This window comes from Hesperophylax consimilis, chromosome 8 (genome assembly GCF_061612785.1).
Source record: "Hesperophylax consimilis isolate HC1 chromosome 8, BYU_Hcon_1.0, whole genome shotgun sequence".
Lineage (NCBI taxonomy): Eukaryota > Metazoa > Arthropoda > Insecta > Trichoptera > Limnephilidae > Hesperophylax > Hesperophylax consimilis.
Genome location: NC_142843.1, coordinates 41,604,900 through 41,628,590, shown reverse-complemented (window position 1 = coordinate 41,628,590; position 23,691 = coordinate 41,604,900). Strand labels below are relative to the sequence as shown.

General features: G+C 36.7%; 1 protein-coding gene across 1 annotated transcript in view; it reads left to right on the top strand.

The window, feature by feature from the left end:
* Positions 1–11,201: 11,201 nt before the first annotated feature.
* Positions 11,202–23,691, top strand: part of hob (bridge-like lipid transfer protein family member hobbit) — a 37,466-nt gene continuing 24,976 nt past the window's right edge. Inside the window, exons 1-18 of the mRNA XM_089634299.1 lie at positions 11,202–11,326; positions 11,433–11,559; positions 12,473–12,745; positions 13,266–13,532; positions 15,180–15,350; positions 15,624–15,713; positions 15,810–15,989; positions 16,076–16,226; positions 16,306–17,313; positions 17,413–17,596; positions 17,675–17,843; positions 17,929–18,051; positions 18,143–18,387; positions 18,533–18,705; positions 18,862–19,026; positions 20,528–20,728; positions 23,022–23,215; positions 23,510–23,628. Of these exons, the coding sequence (XP_089490425.1) occupies positions 11,268–11,326; positions 11,433–11,559; positions 12,473–12,745; positions 13,266–13,532; positions 15,180–15,350; positions 15,624–15,713; positions 15,810–15,989; positions 16,076–16,226; positions 16,306–17,313; positions 17,413–17,596; positions 17,675–17,843; positions 17,929–18,051; positions 18,143–18,387; positions 18,533–18,705; positions 18,862–19,026; positions 20,528–20,728; positions 23,022–23,215; positions 23,510–23,628 (3,899 nt within the window). The 5' untranslated portion in view covers positions 11,202–11,267. The remainder of the gene's footprint in view (positions 11,327–11,432; positions 11,560–12,472; positions 12,746–13,265; positions 13,533–15,179; positions 15,351–15,623; positions 15,714–15,809; positions 15,990–16,075; positions 16,227–16,305; positions 17,314–17,412; positions 17,597–17,674; positions 17,844–17,928; positions 18,052–18,142; positions 18,388–18,532; positions 18,706–18,861; positions 19,027–20,527; positions 20,729–23,021; positions 23,216–23,509; positions 23,629–23,691) is intronic.

The following is a 23,691-nucleotide window of genomic DNA, read 5'->3' as shown; positions in this document are numbered from 1 at the left end:
ATCAATATAGGTATACACTAGCTGTGAGCGGACACCATGCTACTAAAACAAAGTCGAACTACCCAACTCTAGCATCGTTTCGCTGCATATTTTCCAACGTCACTGTTCACAACGTCCTATGTTGTGTTGAACACTATGTACGAATGTGACAAATATTTATTTGAATATTTAGATTACTTACTTACTATTTAAAATTGAAGAAATTTAAAAACACTAGACCCCCTTTTTGTGCAACTCGAAAGTATTTTCAGTGCCAGGGTATTGAAAGAAGAAGAAATATACATTTTCGTCATCGGTATATTATTATTATAGTTGTTGTAGAGTAGCTTAGTATGGCGTGTGTTGTGCCCGTTTGGTCGTACAACTAAACACCTGAATAAATTAATCCACCGCCACAACACATTCTTTACTCAGTCCTTGATCTGCATCTGCTGACATCATTACCGCCATATTTTTATTTATTTTTTATTAGGAAAAAAAAAGATACACGAATTACATAATATAACAATTACATAATATAATTTCACAATATAGTACAGTTTATAATTACATAATATTAGTATTTGATGTACCCCCATAAATAAGCAGGGCTTGTGTGTATGGGGGTGTTGTTATATTGGTTTATATTTGGTACGATTCAGTTCAACTGTTCGGAATACTTTTTAAGGTGGCTTTTGAATTCGTTTATATTTGCATTCATGTTTCTAATCTTTTCTGGTAATGAGTTAAAAAAATTAACTCCGAGATATTCATGTTTGAACTGTCCTATTGTTTTTTTTTACATTTAGGAGTAGGAAGTATTGACGTTTGTCTAAGATTTCTGTTATTTTTAAAGGGTGCAATTTTATTTTGAATATTGTTTTTATAAATTTGTAATGTTGCATGGTAGAAGTATAATGCACTTAATTTTTATCAAAACATTGTTCCCGCCATCGCGCATCGTGTGGAATGAAATACAAATAAATCAAATATTAAAAAAATAATTATAATATCGAGAAGGAATCAGTATTTATGAGTAAGTATCGAAAATATTAGGTAACCTATTAGTGAAAATCACTGGATGTGGTAACTTGACCTGCCAAGAAGAAAATGGAGAAAGTTTGGGTATACGAGAGCGCTCTTGTGAGTGTACAAAACAGGCTAAATGTATTCTAAGCTCTTTAGTTCTCTTCTTAAAGCTAATAGAAATGAATTACGCAAGAATTAAACTCTAATAAAAATCTTTAACTGTAAAATATAATAATAATATGTGGTAAAATCTATCCCAGATCCCAATGAATACCAAACATCTAGTGACAGACTGAAACTATCTTTTCATCAGAAACCGAAATCGAATTTCTGCTTCTGTTCTAGTTTCGGCCGAAACCGAAACTAATATATTTTTGTTGCTAGAGCAATACCGATGGGTTACGAAACTCATTGTAGGATGGGATTAACTTACAAATACATAGATGGAAGTTAATAGGCACAATTTTACATTGGTATTTTGATACCAAAATTATAAGTTTCACATACAAAAATAGAAAAAGGGAGGTTAAGTAGAAACAAACAAGAAAAAACAAAAAAGGGAAACAAACAGAGATATACGCATAAGCACGAAGGCAGGGTAGGAATTTACAAAAAGGTACTTACCCAATAATAAATTGGTAAAAATAGATTACGCTCGATTACAAATACAGGGGATAGAATGGAGAGAAAAATAAACAAGAAAAAACACAACACGACAAGAATTACGTATTTTCGTTTTTTTTTATTTTTTATTATATTTAAACGCCCATAGGACTTTTACCTATAATAATGTACATCTTTATTTTTTAGTTATACAGATTACATTTAAAAAAAATCAGTGTTAAAAAATATCAGGTTACATAAAAAAATATCAGAGTTGACAAAATATGTTACATAAAATATAAAAGTTTAAAAAATATAGGTATGGATAGATTACAAATAAGTTAGACGAAAAATAGAAAATCTGCCAAAATCCTCCAAATCAACCATAAAGATAATAAGAAAGTATAACAATAGTTTACAAATTAGGTAAAATTAGTTCGCACATACTCCGTTTAAAGTTTGCCAAGTTCAAATTATTGTCAAATACATTTATATTGTTTAAGTATTTGTTACCAAGACTGTGTAAACGTTGTATTGGAGAGTGAAAACTATAGTTGGAATGAGATGTATGTATGTAAAATGTGTTATGTGTACTTAAAAAAATATTCCTTTTAAAGTTTTACTTTGAAATTTTTTTACATGCTGGCTGTTTTTATACATATCTGGAAGAGAGTCATAGAGGGTGTAGGCAATATAGTTAGGAGATTTTATCCCATATTTTGTAGTGTGTGTTAGAGAAATGCGAATTTTATTGTTAATACTAATATTTTGGTTGGTGATGTCTCCATTGTAAAGTAGCTTGATGTTAGTGTAGGTTGATTGTATGATGGTGGTCGTAGTTTCATATTTGGGAAGGACTGTGATTGGAAGGATACCGAATTCTGAATAGACGTCTTTGACATGCGTGTCCCGTGGAGGCAGCGGCGTAGCTACCTAGGGGCTACGCGGGGCAGTGCCCCGGGGCCCTCAAGCTCAGGGGGCCCTCGAATCCTTACCAGAAATCTCGATCGAACTGAACTTTTGGAAATTTCTACCATTTTCAAAATAAATATGACAGGTTGCAACTTGCAACTCCACTTTAATCATGACAACTCAGTTGACAGAAATTCAAATGTTATGCCTAGGGAACTCCCCTTAATTCTTTCTGTAGGTTGGCAGTGTTGTCAATTTGACGGATAGTGATATGAGTAGTTGAAAATCAAAAGGTACTTAACCACCATTTTGACTTTTTTTGAGATTTAAATGCCAACACGTTCTCCTGGATCATAGCCATGTTTGAAATATTATTTCAGTGCCAAAACATGGTTAAATCCTTAGTTATAGCTTGTTAAAAATCGTCTTCAATTTCAAAACGTACTTAAATCCAAAATCGTTTGTTTTCAAAACGTACTCAAATCCAACAACCAATAAGGGCCATGGAATTGGCAGCCATATTGGTTTTTTAACCAATCAATGGGCTGCTTTCTGTGCAATGGACACCATAACAAGAAAAACGTTTTTTGTGAGTGGTTTTGAAGTTGATTTGGTCGTGATTTTTTTGAGTTATTAACGGTAATTTTGAAAATTAAACAAAAATGAGTGAATCAATTTGTTCTCCAGTTGTACCAGCACGCACTGGAAAAGGCAGAAAGCGTTTCAGGCGACCGGAAGAGTAGACAATCAATAAACAAAAAGTTACAAGATGAGTTCCATCATGCTACTAAGACATCAGTGGTGTATTCAAAATTTTATGGTTTTTGTCAAAAAAAAATTGTTTAGGTATATAATAATTACCTATCTTTTCTATATTTTATACTTCAGTGGAGTATTTTTATACTACCGAAGTAGGAATATTTCCTGTAGGAATATTTTCCGTGCCATATATATTTTCCTTCATTTGTGTAACTTGAAAGTACTAGTTTTTTTGGCGGTATTTTTATTATAAGCTTAAAAATCAGTAAATATGTTTATAATGATCCATTTATACCATAGTGTTATCATAATGTAAATACATGAGTGGATGTTTGATCATTACAAAACGGCAATTATCTATCTACAACACTTGAATTAGGATCTAATGTCAATGATTTATTTACTTATTTGAAATTTATGCAGAGTTTCTTTTCTCTTAGGACCATATATTGGGTTCAAACAAATATTTTCTGCACACATATTTCTAAATAATATCCTTCTATTATTTTTATATATTCTGTTCGATATTCGATATCCGTTACCCTGCAATCATCAGACAAAAGCACTCAACTGTCGCGCTTTGAGAATGGTGAATCTCAAGTAGAAGTATCAGGATTAAATTAGTATCAGGATTTAATGTATGAATCAATCATTTTGCATGCAAGGATTTCTGCATTGCATTGTTATTTTTTAAATAAAGTGTTTTCCATTTCATAGAATCTAAAATTTGTTTTTGTTTTTTTGTTTAATGTATACACGTTAATCTAACCTTTACAATATTATCATTTATTAAACCTATTTGTAAAAGTTTTTTACCCACGTATTTGAGGTATTCGCTTGCAAGGATTTCTGCATTGCGTTTTTTTTTAATGTAGTGGTCTCCATTATACATGGTGTCCGGAAACTCGTAGTACAAGCTGGAAACTGGTGAATCTACATCACATTTGGAGTCGATTTTGTAGTATATTTTTTTTTGATTTGAGCTTTCGTTTTCGAGTAAATCGAGTCAGAAGTTGATTTTTTTTTTGATCAAATTCTTATAAATTATTACTGAAGATCAAAGTACCCAACTAATTAAAATTATTTAAAAATTTAAAAGTAAAACAAATAATGACGAAAAAATTTGAACCCTGAAATGAGCATTTAAAAAAAAAAAAAAAAAAACCAAAAAAAATATATTTTTCGGCTATTTCAGGGTTCAAATTTTTTTCGTCATTATTTGTGAAGCACATCACGTGTGCTTCACAAATAATGACGAAAAAATTTGAACCCTGAAATAGCCGAAAAATATATTTTTTTGGTTTTTTTTTTTTTATAAAAATGCTCAAATCAAAAAACTTTATGTTTATTTGGGTTCCCCGTGTGGTATACATTCTCCAGTTTCCGGCTTGTACTACGAGTTTCCGGACACCATTCCGGACACCAATCTAAAAATTGGGATATTATCTTTTTCTATTTTCCTGTGTCTTGTTCTCTTTCATATTTTCGTTTAGATTATTATTATTATCTTCTTCTTCAATGATAGACAAATTGGTCTATTTTTATTATCCGCAGGTAATACTGTATTTTAAAATAAATAATGTTTGGCTTTAAAAAGACTTTTATTTTTTTGTTAATATGAATTGTTTCATCTATGCATATACAAATGATGTAATTTCTTCACTACACCCCTGGCAGAGAAGTATTATCAAACACAGTTTATGAGTTTCAAAATGTGACTAAATCCAAAGACTTCACTTTCAAAATGTATCTAAATCCATGGTTCAATATCAAAATGTATCTAAGTCCATTTTTAAATATTAAATAACTAATTAATTATCTATCAGATTTTTATTTCAAAAACGCATTTAAAATGTTTTATTTTACCTTAATTTTTACAAAACATTTAATTTTACTTTATTATACTTAAATGCTATGAAACAGTTTTCTTGCTTTTGCCAAAAATTTGGTTCGTGGAGATAAGTACGTTTTGATATTAGACTACTCATATGTGCGTCATTTCCCAACGACACTTGTAGCGTATTAAAATATGGATAAAATAAAGAAACCCAGTGGTGCATTTAAACGCAAACAACGCCAAGAAAGAGAAGATAGTGAACAAAAATTGCCCAAAATTGACAAGTTTTTTAGTCAGCCTTCTGCATTCGACAATTATTGCAGTTGGAGATGCCTCCGCCGCCGATCATGTGAACGTGGATGATGTTTGCATGACACACATAAGAGCGGAGGGCTTGGAGGAATCACAGACCTCTACATTTATCGTATACATTTGTCGTATACATTTTCGAAAATGTATACGACAAATCTTATGACTTGGGAAACTTCACAAACAAAATATTAAGTGATGACGAAAAACGTCAAATACTTGATATGGGGCCTTTACAGCCTTCAGGACCTTTTTCAACAGACATCAACCAGAACAATAGGTGTTTTTCAAGATTGTACTACTTTTCGTGTTCTAAATATGGGCCAGTTAATCGTTTTTGGTTGTGTTATTCCAAAATACTAGACGCTGCCTATTGTCAACACTGCTGGTTATTTGCTTCACAAAGGAATATTTTTTTTTTTATATTTACTCCACACAGAAGGCCCTGAAGAAAATAATTTCCCTCAGGGCCTATGTCATCTTTGGGGATGCTGTGTGGAGGGTCTTTTTGTGGAGAGGAAGGAGTGAACATGGGTCTTGAAGAGTCCCATGTTGTAGGAGGGAGGAAACACAGAGGCCGGCAGTTCGTTCCACAGCCGAGCTGTTGAACTTAAGAACGAATCGTAGAAGCGACCCGTTTATTTAATGTTTGGTGTACGGGAATTCGAGATTGGAAGCATTTATCAGAAAGAATTAAACAACACAGTTGTTCGAGTGGCCATTCGGAAGCATGTGCTGTGTATGAATTTTGGGAAAAAAACGATACTAATACTATCGACAAGGAACTTAAAAATGAAATTCGCAAAGAAGCATCATTTTGGAAAATGGTTCTTCAAAGGTTATGCGATATCATACTTACCCTGGCAAAGAGTTCTTTGGCTTTGAGAGGACATCAAGAAGACTTAAGTCAGGAAGGATACCACGGAAATTTTCTGTCCTTTGTAGAGCTTTGGATATGCCCAAAGGTAATAATAATAATTTCTAAGTTTTTTATTGTTTTATTTTGTTTATAATTATCAACTGTCTAACTTGACTTGACTTTTTTGAAATTGTGTTTTTTATGTTTTTAGGATCTACGAGTGCAACAATTCAAAATGAAATGATTGAGAGCTTGGGGACCAAACTCGAAACCCATCTACTAGAACAAATTAGAGCGTCACCGTTTTTTGCCATCATAATGCATACGACACAGGACATATCGAAGGTAGATCAGCTAAGCATTGTTGTGAGGTATGCAGTAATAACCAGATCGGAAAATGGACAGCCAATTGATATAGAAGTAAAAGAAGTGTTTCTAGGCTATGATGTGCCAGTGTGATGAGACTGTTCACCAATTATATACGGAAATAATGAGCAAATATGTAGTGCTCAAATGCGACCTAACGGAAGTATTTACAGTAATGTTATTATTCTTTACAATTCCTGTCACTTCTGCAGCAGCTGAAAGGTCATTTAGCAAATTAAAAATAATAAAAATTATTTAAGAAATAAGATGGGCCAAACTCAACTCCGACATTTACCGCTAATAGCAATTGAAAACAAAACCGCATTAAGCCTGGATTTAAACGAAGTCATTGATACTTTTGCGAAAACTAAAGCTAGGAAAAAATTGTAAATATAAAGGTTATTTAGTCAGTTGGTAGGCCCGACCTTTATATAATAAACCCTTGAATCTTCTCTATTTCGTTTTATTAGCCAAACCTACACCAAGTATTAATTGTAATTTATGTTGTTACTGTTTAATATTTATATTACCTGCCCTGCAGTCTGCAGTGCACAAAAAAGAGCTTAAGTAGCTTAGCATTTTTAAAGTGTTTGTATATTTCATATTTTTATTTGATAAAACCTAATCAGTTTACATAGCAGTGGGGCCCCATTTTTTAATTTGCCCCAGGGCCCTTGGTTACCTAGCTACGCCACTGTATTGAGGCTGCAATTTTTCTTGTTGCCGAAAAGTATGCACTCCTTTTTTTTACATTTAGGTCCGTTTGTTTTTTCTTATTTATTTAAGGAGAAAACACAGATACAGACAGTAATTAAAAGATAATTTTGTAAAACAATAACTTGAGAATTCGCCTGCATCCTAACTATTTCTCACAGATTGACTGGTAGATAACAATTTTAAATATTTTTTTACATGTAAATAAGGAAAAAGTATAAAAGAAAATTATTTCGTATATAGATAATGCTCAGTGTCAAATAAAACTGTACAAATATTTTTTATATAAGTTTAGAGATAAATCATAAAAAAGTACTTAAAGAGTATAGTGAATGAAGTTGAAGTAAGTACACATTTTCTTTTTTTTATAGGAAAACAGACTTCAATTTCCTACCAAAAGTACTATATGTATCAAAAAATACGTAACAAATATGAATCCTTCAGGTTTTGGTTTTTATTATACAATTCGCACATTCTTCTGATTAGATCCCTGACACCAGCATTTGTGCGCGTCCGGCTAATATGGAATAAGTCGTTAAGCCTCGTCGTTCTGGGTGGTATTTTAAAGTTTATTAGATTGAGTAAGCCAGGACAGTCGATAAAGTTGTTACAGATTTTGTACAAGGTCATTAGGTCAAGTTAAGTTCGCCGGTTAGTAAGAGTGGAGACGTTATATTTCGAGAGCATATTTGTGTATTCCCGTTTAGGTGCGCTCATTCTGTGGTTGAGGTAACGCAGAAATTTCTTCTGGATACTTTCAATATTTTCTTCATAGATATCGTAAAGTGGAGTCCATAATATGCAGGTGCAGTATTCAAATTGAGAACGGACCAGGGTAAAGCAGAAGGTAGGTTTCAGGTTTTCGAAATACGCGGCTGTTTCTGATAACAAAGCCTAGAATGCAGTAAGCTTTATTCACAATGTTTTTAATGTGCGCATCGAAATGAAGTTTGGAATCAAAAAGTACGCCAAGATCCATTATACAGTATACACGATCTAGTTAATAGTTGCCTATATAATAATTGTGTATAATAGCGTTATGATTTTTAGTGAAGCTTATTTGTTTACATTTGTTGTAACTTAGGTAAATTTTGTTTTCATTGCAAAACGCTTCGAACCTTAAAGTCTCGTTGGATGAGCAGACAATCATTTAAATTCCTAACAATGGCAAATATTTTTATGTCATCGGCGTATAAGAGAAATAAACAATGCATGAAACATTTAGAAACAGTATTAATAAAAAGTATAAATAACAGCGGTCCTAGGATTGATCCCTGTATATATATTATATGTATATATACCGTATAGAGTAATCCGACGTCAGTGGTATAGCCTGAAATTAGAGGTTTTTATAGACATGTGAGAGTCCATTAGTTAGTGTTAAATAATATCTAAATTGACATAAAATACACCAATTGAATGAGTAATGCAATGTTCGCTATAAGCGTGATTAAAGGAATTACAAAAATACAAAAGTTCTTAGAACTACTTACTGTAGTAAGCTAATCAAGTATAGTTTTTAATAACCTTTATGCTAGCCGAACAAAAACTAATTACTATTTAAGCAATAAACTTTGACAAAATTAAATAATATTTGAAAGTATTATTTTTTTAAATTTTGAACTAAGACGACTACTGTTATCTAACAGCTTTTTAACCCTTAAATGCATACTGTTGTAAAACTGCAACATACCGTTCAAACCACCTTTAACTCTTTGGTGTATACCTACTTAATGCATGCCGTTTTAGAATTATCAAGTTCACGGTAATATATTTTATCGAGTGGCATCACCTTTTTTTTCTTTCGCGAATGTCAAATGTCACTTTTTCTTCAACAAAGTGAAGATTCTCGAAAATTGGTTGGAGGTTAGAATTACAGTTTGGTTTTGCTGTTATTATTTTGATTTTCTTAGGTAAGTAGATACAATAATACAATACTTATATGTAATAACTCGTATTTTTCCGGTACACTTATTAGTTTTGATATTTTTTTTTTTGGTTTTTTATTTTTTTTTTCATACGTAAATTGTTCATATTATTTTTTATTAAATACATGGTGTTGTAAATTTGCAATAATTTTTTTTTAATCAAATATCATTAAAAAATTACAAATAAAATACATTCTTTATATTTCCTTGCATATGCATGTAAATATCTACAAAATATATTTTTTTCCAGAAAATTTAATAAATCATTTGAGTAAAGCCTAACATGATCCGAAACATCACTGGAATAAAGCCCAACATGATCCGAAACATCACTGGAATAAAGTCTAACGTGATCCGAAACATCACGAACGTAAAACCTAAGGTGATCCGAAATATCACTTGAGTAAAGCCTAACGTGATCCGAAACATCACTCGAGTAAAGTCTAACGTGATCCGAAACATCACGAACGTAAAACCTAACGTTATCCGAAACATCACTTGAGTAATGCCTAACGTGATCCGAAACATCACTCGAGTAAAGTCTAACGTGATCCGAAACATCACGAACGTAAAACCTAAGGTGATCCGAAACATCACTTGAGTAAAGCCTAACGTGATCCGAAACATCACTCGAGTAAAGTCTAACGTGATCCGAAACATCACGAACGTAAAACCTAAGGTGATCCGAAACATCACTTGAGTAAAGCCTAACGTGATCCGAAACATCACTCGAGTAAAGTCTAACGTGATCCGAAACATCACGAACGTAAAACCTAACGTTATCCGAAACATCACTTGAGTAATGCCTACCGTGATCCGAAACATCATTCGAGTAAATCCTAACGTGATCCGAATAATCCCTCGAGTAAAGCCTAACGTGATCCGAAACATCACGAACGCAGGTTTCTAATTTAACTCCAAGACTAATTTTTGTACAAACAGTTACTATCCGTAGAATCAATTTGTTCGCTTTTCGGACAGCTCTTATGGTCTAATAGAAATCGTAGTCTCTCTTAACGACATAGTTATAGATATGAACTAAACGGTGTTAGAATGAAAAAAAAATAATAATATTCATCGACAAAAAAGGTAGGCAGCAGTTTTTTAAAATGCTTTTTCTAATCAAATATGTGTTTTTTTCTTATCAGTAATTTTGTTAACAGTAAGAAACTTCGGTCACTAATCGTTTCATATAAATAACCTACAATGCTTTGGCTTACACCTTATACCCCTTATACCAAGGCTGCCCAACCCCAGGCCCGCGGGCCATAATGTGGCCCGCGAACGAATGATAAGTGGCCCGCGTGAACCATTTTCAAAAAACCCGCCAATCCGCCAATTTGAAAAGGTATCGCTATTTGGGCTACTCAGACCGAGAATCAGCGACGAAAAAATCTAACCTGTTGAACTTACTTTTTATACAAAAATACACCGGTTTTGATATAGTATTTTTTGCGTCCGAAATGGAATCTTGTAGCCACCCCCCCCCCATGGAATTCGAAAAATTGTTTTGAATTTTTTTTGTGAGGAATTATGTTTTATAGAAATTCTCTAACAACCCCCCCCCCCCCATGGAAATAGGAACCGTCAGGTATTCAGTGGCCCGCCAGTGATTCAAAATCGTCAATTTGGCCCAACTGTTAAAAAGGTTGGGCAGCCTTGCCTTATACCATAAATTAACCACGCACCCTTATACTAAAATGAAAAACATGCAGAGTAAAATAAATAACACAACATTCACAAAAGTAGTAGGTACATAACGATCTAAGAAAACAATGTTTTTTATTATATTATTCAAGGTTTATTTTTGTTCTTACTTTCAAAGTAGCGGTTTCGGTACAATTTTTCCAGCTGGCAATACTTTCGATAAACGTCATTCAGTTTTGACGTCACTGTAGCTGTCACGGCTGTTACGGTTTATCTGTTTTCTGCATTTTCTGTTTACAAATACCATTTTGTGTACAATGAAGTGATGAATCCATTAGTCGTTTTATGTATTGTAGTAATATTAATTTACTGCACCATATCATGGTAAGTAATCCCTCCCTTGTCTACGAAACATATTTGCACCCTTATTTACCCATTTGCACCGTATTTAACCTCATTGGCTATTTATAATTTGTTTTCTTTCTCGCAGGCTCATACCGCAGTTATTGGCTTGGCTCTTCAAAAGGAGGTATAAGGTGGAATTAAAGGTGGGAAGGATCGTCATCCCAAAGTTTATTCTGAAAGATGTAAACATCGTTAAAAATGGATATTCTGTGGTAAGTTTTACAAGATGTCCAAAAAACACAATACTTGTGTTCTGAATGCTGAAAAGGTACTTATTTTGATTTGTACCTTTTCAGCGTTCTTACTTCTTGTTTTTATTTTTACATGATTACTAGTTTATTGGTAATAATAATTAATATCAGTTCAAATTAGGTCCAAGTGTAGCCCTGTCGTAGATCTGACAATATTTATAGCATTATTAAACTTTTACGGGTAAATAAACATAGAACGTTTTGTATTTTTTATTTAGCCTTTTTATATTATGTCTGGATAGTACAATGTAAGCTGTTATTAGTTCAGTTGAGTAGATGCGTCATGGTATCCTGTGTAGTTTTAACATTTTGATAAATTTATTTGTAAAATATTGTATTAACTGCCTTTTTAAAATTTAAACTCCGATGTGGCTTTTATGTTCCATATTATCTTTTTTTTTATTAAAGAAAGACAAACATTCTCGGGTTACGAATAACCTGACAATATTTGAAAATATCCTACTACCACCACAGTAAGCGGAAAATGTTGCTTGTGTTGTGACGGAGGACTTAGCCACCCGAGGAATTGAACACAATAGGCCTGGGTGGGGCCCAAACACGATGTCAACTCAGCCACCCACGTGTCATATCGCTACCTTACTATAAAGACCATGTAAATCTCTTTGAGAACAGTATTGGGGAGCTTGAATATTTTTAAACAAGACTACTAAATGGGTTTACTAAATCATTGTAAAGCGCACTTGAAGTGAAATGACACAAATCTGCACTAAACAAATGATGTTAAGTTATTATTATAGGTATTGTTTGTTCTTTTTCTTCACTTAATGTTTTGTTTTGATTATATCTCATCCTTATAGGTAATTAGAATAATTACTAAGATATTATCATTTTTTAAATACATTTATTTACCCAGCACGTTGAGGAGGTCAGCCTGCACAGCTCCCTCTTCAACTCAGAGGTCGGCAAGCTGGTGTCAGTGGTGATACGCGACGTGCGAGTCAACAAGGATGTGGTGGAGCGGGTGCCGCTGTCCAGACAGGGCTTCGTGGCGGCGCTGCGTCCCCCGCCCTCCGCGTCCCCCGACCAGCTGCTCAAAGAGGCCGCACAACAGCTGGACAGGATCAAACGAGACATTCTGGACTTCAGAGACATGAAGTTGCCGACGGCTGTTGTCATTTTCGCTCAGGTATTATAGTGTTTATTTTATGCACGGTGTCTGGAAACTAGCACAAGTAGTACAAGCGAGAGACTGGTCAAACACGTACCTATAATGTTCTAACTTACTTACCGTTTCAACGCTGTATTGAACTATTGAAAAATATGGAATGAATCATATGATTTTCTCTTATTTTTTTTACTGTTAAATCGAAATTTCAATGCTTCATTGCTCAAGATGGAAATTAAATTGCAAACAGTCAAATTGATCTAAGTACTCCATACAGGAAAAGCTGTTCAAATTTTGTGGTACCGGAGCATTTTTGGATAATTTTTTTTTTGCTGTATTTAAAATATTTAATTTTATCTTCCTACTACTTTGCATACCCTATAATTTTACGGTCAACTTATATCAGACAGTTCCCATAGCTACCGAAAATGATGTGACTGGTACGATTGCAGTTCCGCAGTGTTGCCCTCATGATAGCCAAACCTCCATTAAGGAGAGGGCACCAGAAGTAGGAAGAACGAGTATCATAAATTTGTTTTAGTTTCTCTCGGTAAGGGTGCACAACCTGTCCATCATGGTGCTGGGCGGAGGCGCGGGCGGCTGGCTGTGCCACGGTGTGATGGGCGGGGCGAGTGCGGGCGGTGCGGGCGCGGGCCCCGGCCTGCAACTGGCGGCGGCCCTGTGCGATGTGCGTGCCAAGCTGCTGCGCCGCCACCCCGAGCACCCGCAGCAGACCTGCTTGGCCGAGGTGTCCTTCGGCCTCACCCTGGACGTCACGCTTGTGGTGGGGGCGCCGCTCAATGTGGAGGTGGGTCACGGTTCTTGTTCTACCAGTATATTAATAAAAGTATCAGTTGCCTGATTCTGAATCTTACATACCGAGTTGCATCGCCTTATCACCTCATCGTTTACAGCTGGAAAATAACTTAAATGAAAGTAAATTTAGACTTAAAAATAAACATAGAATGTTCTGAAAAGCGGCATAACATGTTAAGCATAGAAAAGATTTTCTGAAGAGATAATTTTTGAGTTTACTCAGAATTCTTATTAGAGGATTTTTTTATTTGGGAATTTAAGTAAATGACTTTGGAAGCTTGCTCTAAAACAAGGCTGCCCAACGCCAGGCCCGCGGGCCACATTGTGGCCCGTGAACGAATTATAAGTGGCCCGCGTGAACCATTTTCAAAATACCCGCTAATTTGAAAATTACTTGGATCGAAAAATATTTTCGTATCATTGCATCGTCCACCAGGAGGCGTTGTGTGCAAAGGACATAAAGTGAATGATATAATGGAGCTAGTAGTACGCTGCATAAATTGCATACGTTCAAAAGCTCTTCACAGACCTCAATTCAGAGTTTTATTTGAAGAAGAAATCAGCGAATTTGGAGAGTTACAACTGTATTGCGCTGTGTGATGGCTTTCAAGGGGCTACATTTTAAAACATTTCTTCATCTCGAGAGAGCAGGTGTTGGTATTTTTAGAAGAAAAAGAGGCGTTACCTTTGGAAAGTGGTTTACTCAAAAATAAGTACTGGTTGAGTGATCTTGCATTTCTTGTTGACATTAAGTATCTCAATATTTTAAATCCCAAATTACAAGGCAAAGATTGTTCACTTCCGACAATGTTTAGCCAACGAAATTATTGATCCTTTTCCCATACTCAAAGATTTGAAAGAGAAGCTCAATACTGTCACCATAAAGTACGAAGCTAAAATTAGATGCTTATTATAGTCGTTTGAAAGTAAAAAACAAAATTTACAATTTTTTTTTAATCCTTTCACAATCAGTTTGACTGAAATAATTAGTTATCCTGCCAATATCCAGTTGGAACTCACTGAACTGCAAAATCATTCTTCACTGAAAAACCTTTTTGCAGCAAAAATATTTTAAAAGTCACAAACTTCTTCAGAAGAATTTGGAGATTTCTGGAAATTGGCGCCTAAGGAAGACTGGCGTTTCAATTTTTAAATAGTTTTGGATCAACATATGTTTGTGAAAAGTTTTTTCTAATCTTAATTTTGTAAAAAATAAATACCGCACATCTCTAACTGAGCAACATATGTCTGATTTGTAGTTACTGTCAATATCTGAACTGACTCCTAACATAGGAGAATTATTAAAACAAAACAACGTCAGAAATCACATTGATTGTACCAATTACTTGGATTTAGATTTTTCTTACACAAAAAAATTGTTTCGTTATTTGGCAGTAGATGCTATTTATTTTATTATTTTAATAAACGACATAAAATTTATAAATACGACATAAATGTTTATTTGTTTATTGTATAAAACAAGACATTAAAAAGCTTATGTAATACAAATAGGAACCGTCATTAGTCAGTGGCCCGCCAGTGACTTTGAAATTGTCAATTTTGCCCAACTGTTAAAAAGGTTGGGCAGCCTTGCTCTAAACAATGAATTCTTTCGGAAAGTTGAATACTTTGTGTTTAGAAAGTCCACTGCAGCATCACTAACTCCACTGCCACCCTGAACGAGGGGATTTACAAGTTTGTCCAGGAGCGGAGCAGAGCTTCTCGGCCCGGTCCCACTAGGCCCCCGGCGCCCCCGCCTGCCCCCAGCCCCGACCCCCTCTTCCACAGGATAGCCCCCATCATACCAAAGGTAACTCTCAGTATCACCCTGTTGAAAGACCACTATTCAGAATCGAAATGGCTTTAACCATGTTTGGTAACCAGATTTAAATAGTCAGGTACTTCCCAACCTTTCTCTTCCCCATCTCCTTTCCTTTCAATTGGGAGGAGTTAGGACTCTTATGCGGTATTCAAAGATTAAAAAATATGTAGATAATTGTACCCTCATACCTTTTACCTTCCCAGAACTCACCAGAATAACTAACACAAGTCCACTTTATTAATTGTGGCGCATTTTGTTCAGAATTTCAGCTTAAAAGTTTCTTCAACCTGCATCACGGGAGTCAGGGACAACAGCCGCACCGACTTCTGCTCATCTCTCCATAGTCTCCAGGTTAATTTATTGAACAATCCATAAACATGAATGTTATTATTTGTATTGCAATAATGGTTTTTAAGTTGAACTTTGTGTGTTTGCGGGCGAATGCAGGTGAATGCGCGCTTCTCAGCAAGTCAGGCAAACATAGGTGATGACTTGGATTCTCCGGCTGAAAGCACTTCTCCTCCTCGCCTACCTCAGGTGTACCTGGCCTTCCAGATGGACCAATTTAAGATTAACAGTAACAAGGAGAAACTACTGTTCTTGAATAAATTGAAGCTAGACGCTAAGGTAAGTTTATTTTGATGCAAATTCATAAATCTAATGTTCCCATGCCCTAATATTCCCGCCCTAATGGAGTGCAAAACTTGTTTCAGCTGGAGAAAGAAGTACTTAATCTCTACCTCATAGTGAATGTCCTGAATCTATGCTATAATCATGATGATGTATACAAGTGGTGGACAAACACCTTTGCACCGCGAGACTTGGATCTAGTCCCAGAGGTTTTACCAATGGAAAAAGAAAATCGTAAGTATAACCTATCAATAAGTTTATATGCTTTCCTCTTACTGCATGCTGACTGGCTCATGTGTATTTCAATTTTTAGAAACCGAAGTTGTCCCTGCATGGCTGGAAGAACTCTGCAGCTGTTGCGTGGTACAGGGCTGCGCCGAGCTATGGGGGGTTACACTGGGGGTGCGGAAGGGAGGCCACCACGCCACCCTCGCCTGCACCGGCCTCAAAGTTAAGCTGGACCAGCTCAGCGAGACTCGCGGGGCCGGCTACCGGGCCACCCTTCCTCGCCTCGTCCTCGGCATGCGCCACTGGAGCACCGAACTGCTGGTGGATTCGGCCTGGCTGCAGGCAGGCGGGGGGGATGCGCCCCTCAAGAGGCACCACTCCTGGGGCACGGGCTTCTTCGTGGGGGTGGCTCTGCTCAAGTGGGGCTCCCAAGCCCATAATTCCACCAAGATAGAAGCAATGCTGGACTGTCTTCGAGCCGAGTGGGGACCCAACGTAGCCCGAACTATCCTGCTACTTCTGGACTGCTACAACGACTACAATAAATATAAGAGGATAATTGTCCGTCCCAAACCACCTCCACCGAAACTCACTGATAGCAAATTGTCCATCAACATGACGTTGACCAATGTGAACATATTCACCCTCGCAGAGAACGATATCTGTCTAATGAGTCGAATCGACGCAATATCAGTTGAGAAGAACAGTGCCAAGCTTGGACTTGTTATTTCTGGATTTAAAATGGCGGATGTTGTACCATTCCAAGGACATTTTATCTGTCAGAGGGCGGAAGAAATGGCCACCATGTTTTGTTATGTGAAACTGACGAGATGCGAGTTCGAAAATGGGGTCTCCAATATTCAACTGCAGGATCTGGTGGAAGGTCAGTGGAGCCCCAACCTCCACCTTAAGTGCTTGACCATTGTGAAAGATTTCAAAACATTCAAAGAAGACTTGAGGGACTCTTTGAAATTGGTGCAAAACCAAGAACCAAAACCGCAGGAGAGCAAGAAACACTGGAGTGTAACTTTCAAAGGAGACGTTGCTGTTCGTCTCCTGCTTTCAGATAAACACAACATGCTCTTCACTGTTGGTAAGTTGTCGATAACAAATAAAGACTTGACTAATATTTCATACTTACTTCTGTTTTTGACCAGTTGTATGTATATGTAATGTTTTTATTTAATTTTAGATGAAATCACCTTTGGTAAGGATCCCAGCTTCTCTATGTCTTGGAGCTGTTGCCACCTGGCTATAGACAATGCGGAGATCTTTACTGTGGAGGATTTGGCTGTAGAAAGAATCCACGATAGTCCAAAGATACGAGAACAGAGGCAGAATGCCGAGGGCTTTGTCCTTGACTGGAACAACACCTGGTAAAGATGCTTCTTTCATAAACTCTTTCCTATTTCATGTTTAATCCGGTAAAGCAAAATGTTTGTTTATATTTTCAGGAGCATCACCATTCTGTCCTTCCGGATAATATTCCCATATCGTCACAACTTTGCAGAAGCTTTTCAAGATGAGTTTATATCTCTCAACAAGTGGATAAAGCTGATTCACAATTTCAAAAAAACGGAATTCACCGCGCTCAGTCCCCTGCCAAGTGACCTGTTTATCAAAGTAAACTACGCCACTACACTTTTAGAACAAATCATTAAAAACATAGTTGATCTAGCCAAATCTGTATTATATACTCCTGTTCTAGGTGGAAGACTTCATCTTGGAGATGACGGATGATCCATTTGAAGTCAAGTTAAGAGACAATTATGAACTTCTGGAAGATGAATATAAGGAAAGTCTTAAAAGGAAAACCATGTTGGATGCTAAAGTAAGTTCATATAGCATACCCAGCATAAAGCACTGTATTTAATTAACTGTAATTAACCTAATGTAACTTACACAAGATCATTTCCAACTAGGTAGCAGAACTGTGCAAGCCGCACCTCTTCCTGCCCGCAGGCAAAGTGGAAGAGCTGTACGCGGGTCTGGGCCGCCGCAACGCGCAGATCTACGTTCAGCGCTCGCGGCAACTGGCCGCGGGGGCGGCGGGCCGGCCCCTTGCCTGCTGCCGTCTGCGGCACACACGCCTGCTGGTGCTGGCGGACACCTCGCTGCACGGCACCGCTAACTGTGTGAGACATCTGCAGCAGCTGGACCCTGATAGGTGGGTCATTGTCATAAGTCATTGTCATGAAGTCTCATGTAATGGAATGATATGTTACAAGGAAGCGGTCAGTGAAAGAACCACCTGCATGAATGTAATGAATATAAATATACAGGTAGTGAGGAAATCTGAATTGTGTTTCCAGCCCGTGGCCGGAAGAGGGTCTGGAGTTCACGACACTGTGGTGCCGCTGGATAACGGGCTGGTGCGCAGAGTGGCGCCTGCAGCTGCGAGACTTCCCGCAGCCGCTCCTGCGCATCGTCGACCTGCAGCTGTTCGGACGTCTCATGGGGGCGGAGCAGAAGCCGCCACCCAGAGGTTTACAAACAAATTTATCTCTAAATCATTCCAACCGTCTGTATATGGTATTCTCTAATCTCTAATTCTTTTTGTATCGCCGTGAAGACCACCATTTCAGTTCTATCGCTAAGGCATTTTCTGTTAGAATTTACACTAGTCAATCATTATTTACAGCCCGCCGCCTGACCACCGTGGAGCAGGGTGCTCCTTGGGGCCCCATACAGATTGAGCGAAGCATGACCTCTCTTAAGTTCTACCACGACCTCAGATGTGAGATGGAGCAGTTCACCTACGCCTTCGGGCCCTGTTGGGAACCTGTCATTGCTCAGTGTAATATCAGTAAGTACTGAGACGTTTATATCTTCTTCCGATCAAAGGACTCTGAATTTAATAACCTTATACTTTTAAATACAAGAATATTATGCAAAAAACATAGAAAATTGTAGATGCTAGTTGTAGTTAGTCTCTTACTTTGCCCCACCGTTCTGTAGTTAAGAATTATTCTTTTTTTACATACTTTGTTAGGAAACTATGAGGTTGAGTTTGTCATGCATTTATTTTTATATTACAACATTGTTGTCATTTAGTGAAGTTTACTTTGCCCACATCACGATACATTAGAACCTCGTTAATTCGAAATCCATGGGACATCTAAAATTTCGAATTAACGAATTCCCACGAAATTCGAAATTTTTTGAAAAAAAACAAAAAAAAGACGCCGAAAATCGTTTCTCGGCCGCTCCTTCCAATCCGGTAGTATCTTAGGAGTAAATTCATATTAATACGAATTATTCCTTTATTAATAAATTAATAATAATGCGATATATTTCCGCGTAAATCGAGATTTCGCGGTCGATTTCCGTCACCGCCGACCCTTTAAATTCAGATATTTGATGTAAATTCGTAAAAATATGATATATTTCCGCGTAAATCGAATTGCTTATATTCAATTTAGCCGACGCGCATGGGACATGTGGCTGTCGGCAAAAAAGAGGTGGTGAATTTTACCCACGCTCCACGCTACATGAGAGTACATAAGCCACCGCAAAATGTTGCATATTCATTTTTGCGGTGGGCTTGCTCAAGGCGGACGCTTAAATTTGATACTTGCAAAAGATTTTGCAGGCTCGCCTGTATCACATTTACATGGTTTTATGACATAATAGTTAATACAATTTGTATCTTGACAACTAGATTTTTAGTTTGTCAAGATACGACAAAAAATAAGAAATGTTTGTATATTAAGTTTGTAAATTTGATCTTGAAGCGATTAAATGTGTAAAAATGGTTGACAGTATTTTTCCGAGGTTTCTCGTAACAGAGCTCCGAAAGTGGAAAGATTCACTATGCTACGAGGTTCATGGATTTTTGTAGAGGCAAATATGTAAAATTAATGATAAAAAATGGTTACATTGAAATCGTTAAAAATGGCATTTTTAAATATCACCCCAGTAGTAGCATATCGCAAATAGTTTTTATTTGACTACCACTGAGGAGATGTACAAGTTAAAACAGGTATTAGCAACATATTTGTAAAATTATAATTTGTTATCAAAATTTGTATAGAGAAAGCTAAAGATCGATCCGCTCGACCGGGATACGCGCGCGTTGCGGTATTGATGCTTTTCGGAGTCTAGAATTTCGGGCCATTTTGGCCGATATGGGCTAGGAAATGTGCAGTGGCAGGGAGTTGACACATTTTATAAATGTAAAGTAATTTTTAGAAAAAGTTAAATATGACCAACAACGTCCGTTACATTACCTCTAAAAGGGGCAAAGTATGTTATGTTTAAATATTGTTTGTTTTAAGGAGTATTACTATAAAAGTGTTTATTTGCAGGTTGGGACCAGGTGTCCCGCGGGTCCCGGGACCCCAGCGCAGCGTTGCCCTGGTGGGACAAGATGCGACTGCTGGCGCACGGCCGCCTCACACTGTACGTGCACCACCTCGCTTTGCTGCTGCACGCATCGCTCAACCCCTACAACACTACCGAGGAGATGGAGCTGGCCTGGACGAATCTGGGTCTCGATTGGACCAATGGTAACATACCATCAATGATGGAATTTGGATACCTAGGCTTAACCTATTCGGGGCGCCTGGGGAAGACAATCAGATTCCTGGGGGTGTAGGTCGGTCGATCGATAAAACCCTTTTATAATCATTACGATATTGATGTAAAATATTCCTAAAGATTCACCTAATTTTGCACCTCCTCTTGGGTGTCAGATAAGTTTCGGTTAGCTGTGAATATACACTTTTAGAATAATGTTGTTCGTTTTACAAAATTGTCGGCTTATTGAAAGACGTTGTATATACGCGATTAATTGAAACCGTTTGAGCTTTGAAAAATGGAATTCACAAAGTTCTTCAGAATATCACGAATTATTTAACTCCCTTTTTAGTGTCGAAAGTATATACAGACTGCAAAAAGATAAATACCAGAATATATTTTGTATTGTTATTACAGCTAGTTTTAATAGTTAAAATAATTTTCAAAGTAAACATTTTTTGGATCTACCAAAATCGCACCAAATCTATAGACGTTACCAGTTGCCAGTCTCAAAAAGCCTACGTTCTTGTTTCAACCGGCACTGTATTTTATATGGGAGTCGGGACGTTTTTTATTCTTAAGATTACCCGCTTTTAACATTGAAGAACACTAGGTACAATGTTAGCATCTCATCACTAATGTTATTGTATTGAACCAAAGTGCAAAAATACATCCATGACCGCACCTGATAAACAATTTACCGGTGTTTAAAAACCTGGATTACTACAAAAGAAAAGACAATGTAGACAATAGATATATCACTCACGTACACTGGTTGTTATATATTATATACAGTAGAACCCCGTTAATTCGAACCCTGATAATTCGAAAAAACCCGTAATTCGAATTTATCGCCAAAAAAATTTCCGCTGAAGAATTTTTTCATACAAAATTTTTATTTAATTCGAAATTCGTCATTCGAAATTTATTTTTGTCCGCGCACGAAAATTTGTTCGTGTAATTCGAAAAAAATGATTTTTGCGAAAATAAATCATAATATTTCATAAATCTGAATCTAAAAGTCAGCCGTGGCGATAAAACGCCGAAAAATTTATTTTTACGTGGTTATACATCGTCCTAATTAGTATTATTATTTTGTAAATCTGAATCGATTTACACTGGAATGTCGTATTTTTTCAAATTTATTTCGAATATCCAAGTTTGAAGGGCCGAGAAAATACGTTTTACGCGGATATATGTCGTAGTTTTACGAGTTTACACCAAATATCTGAATTTAAAGGGTCGGCCGCGACGAAACTCGGCCGCGAAATTTCGATTGACGGGTAAATGTATCCTATTTTTACGAATTTATTTCGAATATCTGAATTTTAAAGGGCCCGCCGCGACGGAAATCGGACCCGAAATTTCAATTTACGCGGAAATATATCGTATTTTTACTAACGTTACTTCGAATATCCGAGTTAAAAAATATGGCACGACGGAAATCGGCCGAAAAATTTCGATTCACGCCGAAATATGACATATTTTTACGAATTTACTTCAAATATCTGAACTTAAAAGGCCGGCCGCGACGAAAAACTGCCGATAAAATTCGATTTACGCGGAAATATTTCATATTTTTACGAATTTACATCAAATATCTGAATTTAAAGGGTCGGCCGCGAAAGAAATCGGCCGCGCATTCTCGATTTACACGGAAATATATCGTATTTTCGCGAATTTATTCCGAATATCTGAATTTAAAGAGCCGGCCGCGACGGAATACGGCCGCGAATTCCCGTTTTACGCGGAAATGTATCGTATTTTTACGAATTTAAATTCAGATATTTGAAATAAAGGGCCGGCCGCGACGGAAAATCAACGTGGATTCTCGATTTATGCAGAAATATATCGTATTTTTACGAATATCTTAATTTAATGGGTAGGCCGCGACCGAAATCGGCAGCGAAATCTCGATTTACGCGTAAATATATAGCATTTTTACGAATTTATTGCGAATATCTGAATTTAAAGGGCCCGCCGCTGTGGTAATCGGCCGCGAAAATAAAGAAATAATTGGTTTTAATACAAATTTACAACTAAAATACCACCTGGATTTGAAGAGGCGGCCGAGAAAATCGATTTTCGGCGTTTTTTTTTTTTTTTTTTCATAAAATTTCGAATTACGTGGGAATTCGTTAATTCGAAATTTGATTTTTGATGTCCCGTGGATTTGGAATTAACGAGGTTCTACTGTATATTAAAACTTATATATTCAGAATCAGCGTTTATCGATCTATTTGAATATATTTTTCACTGGCGTTCCTTATCATTATGTTTCAGCCAAGATAGTGTTCAGTGGTGACCTGAACGTGTTTGTGCGCACCGCCTCCAAGTACGACGACTGCCGCCTGCTGCAACTACCTAACCTGCGCCTGACTCTCAAGCTGTCCTGGCTGTGCCTGGCCGACCCCAATGACCATCACTCCGTGGTGCAGTGCGCCCCCAACAAGGTTCCCGAGTACTCCAGCAATCAGGTACAATCATAAACGATACCGGTTTATCTCAGAACCTCCCTGTTTTCATTTCTAATTGCTTGTTTAATCATTGTGGTTAGCCACAGACATTATTCTCTCTGGAATATAAATCAATTTTTGGAATACCCCAGGGTTCAAATCTAGAACCTGTCTCCTTTTTCTACCTTTATATATCCCCTTAGTTGACAATATCAAAGTTTTTAGTTCTATCTAAAGTTCCACCAATTCTTTTCTTCTGGAGGTTGATGTTGATTCCCCTTTTAAATGGTTTACATATTACTAAATTGATTTCAGGAGCATGATTCGTTCCGAGCATTCCGCTCCCAGGGAGTGGGGGTCCACCTCGCCTTTGAGACTCGTCCATCCGCTGGTATAGATTGTCCTGTACTTCTGCTCTATGGGAGCACTCTTAGGTAAGGCTGTAAATTATTATCTTTATGTAGGCAGGGAAAGGAAAGAAGTAAGGGTCGGTGAAA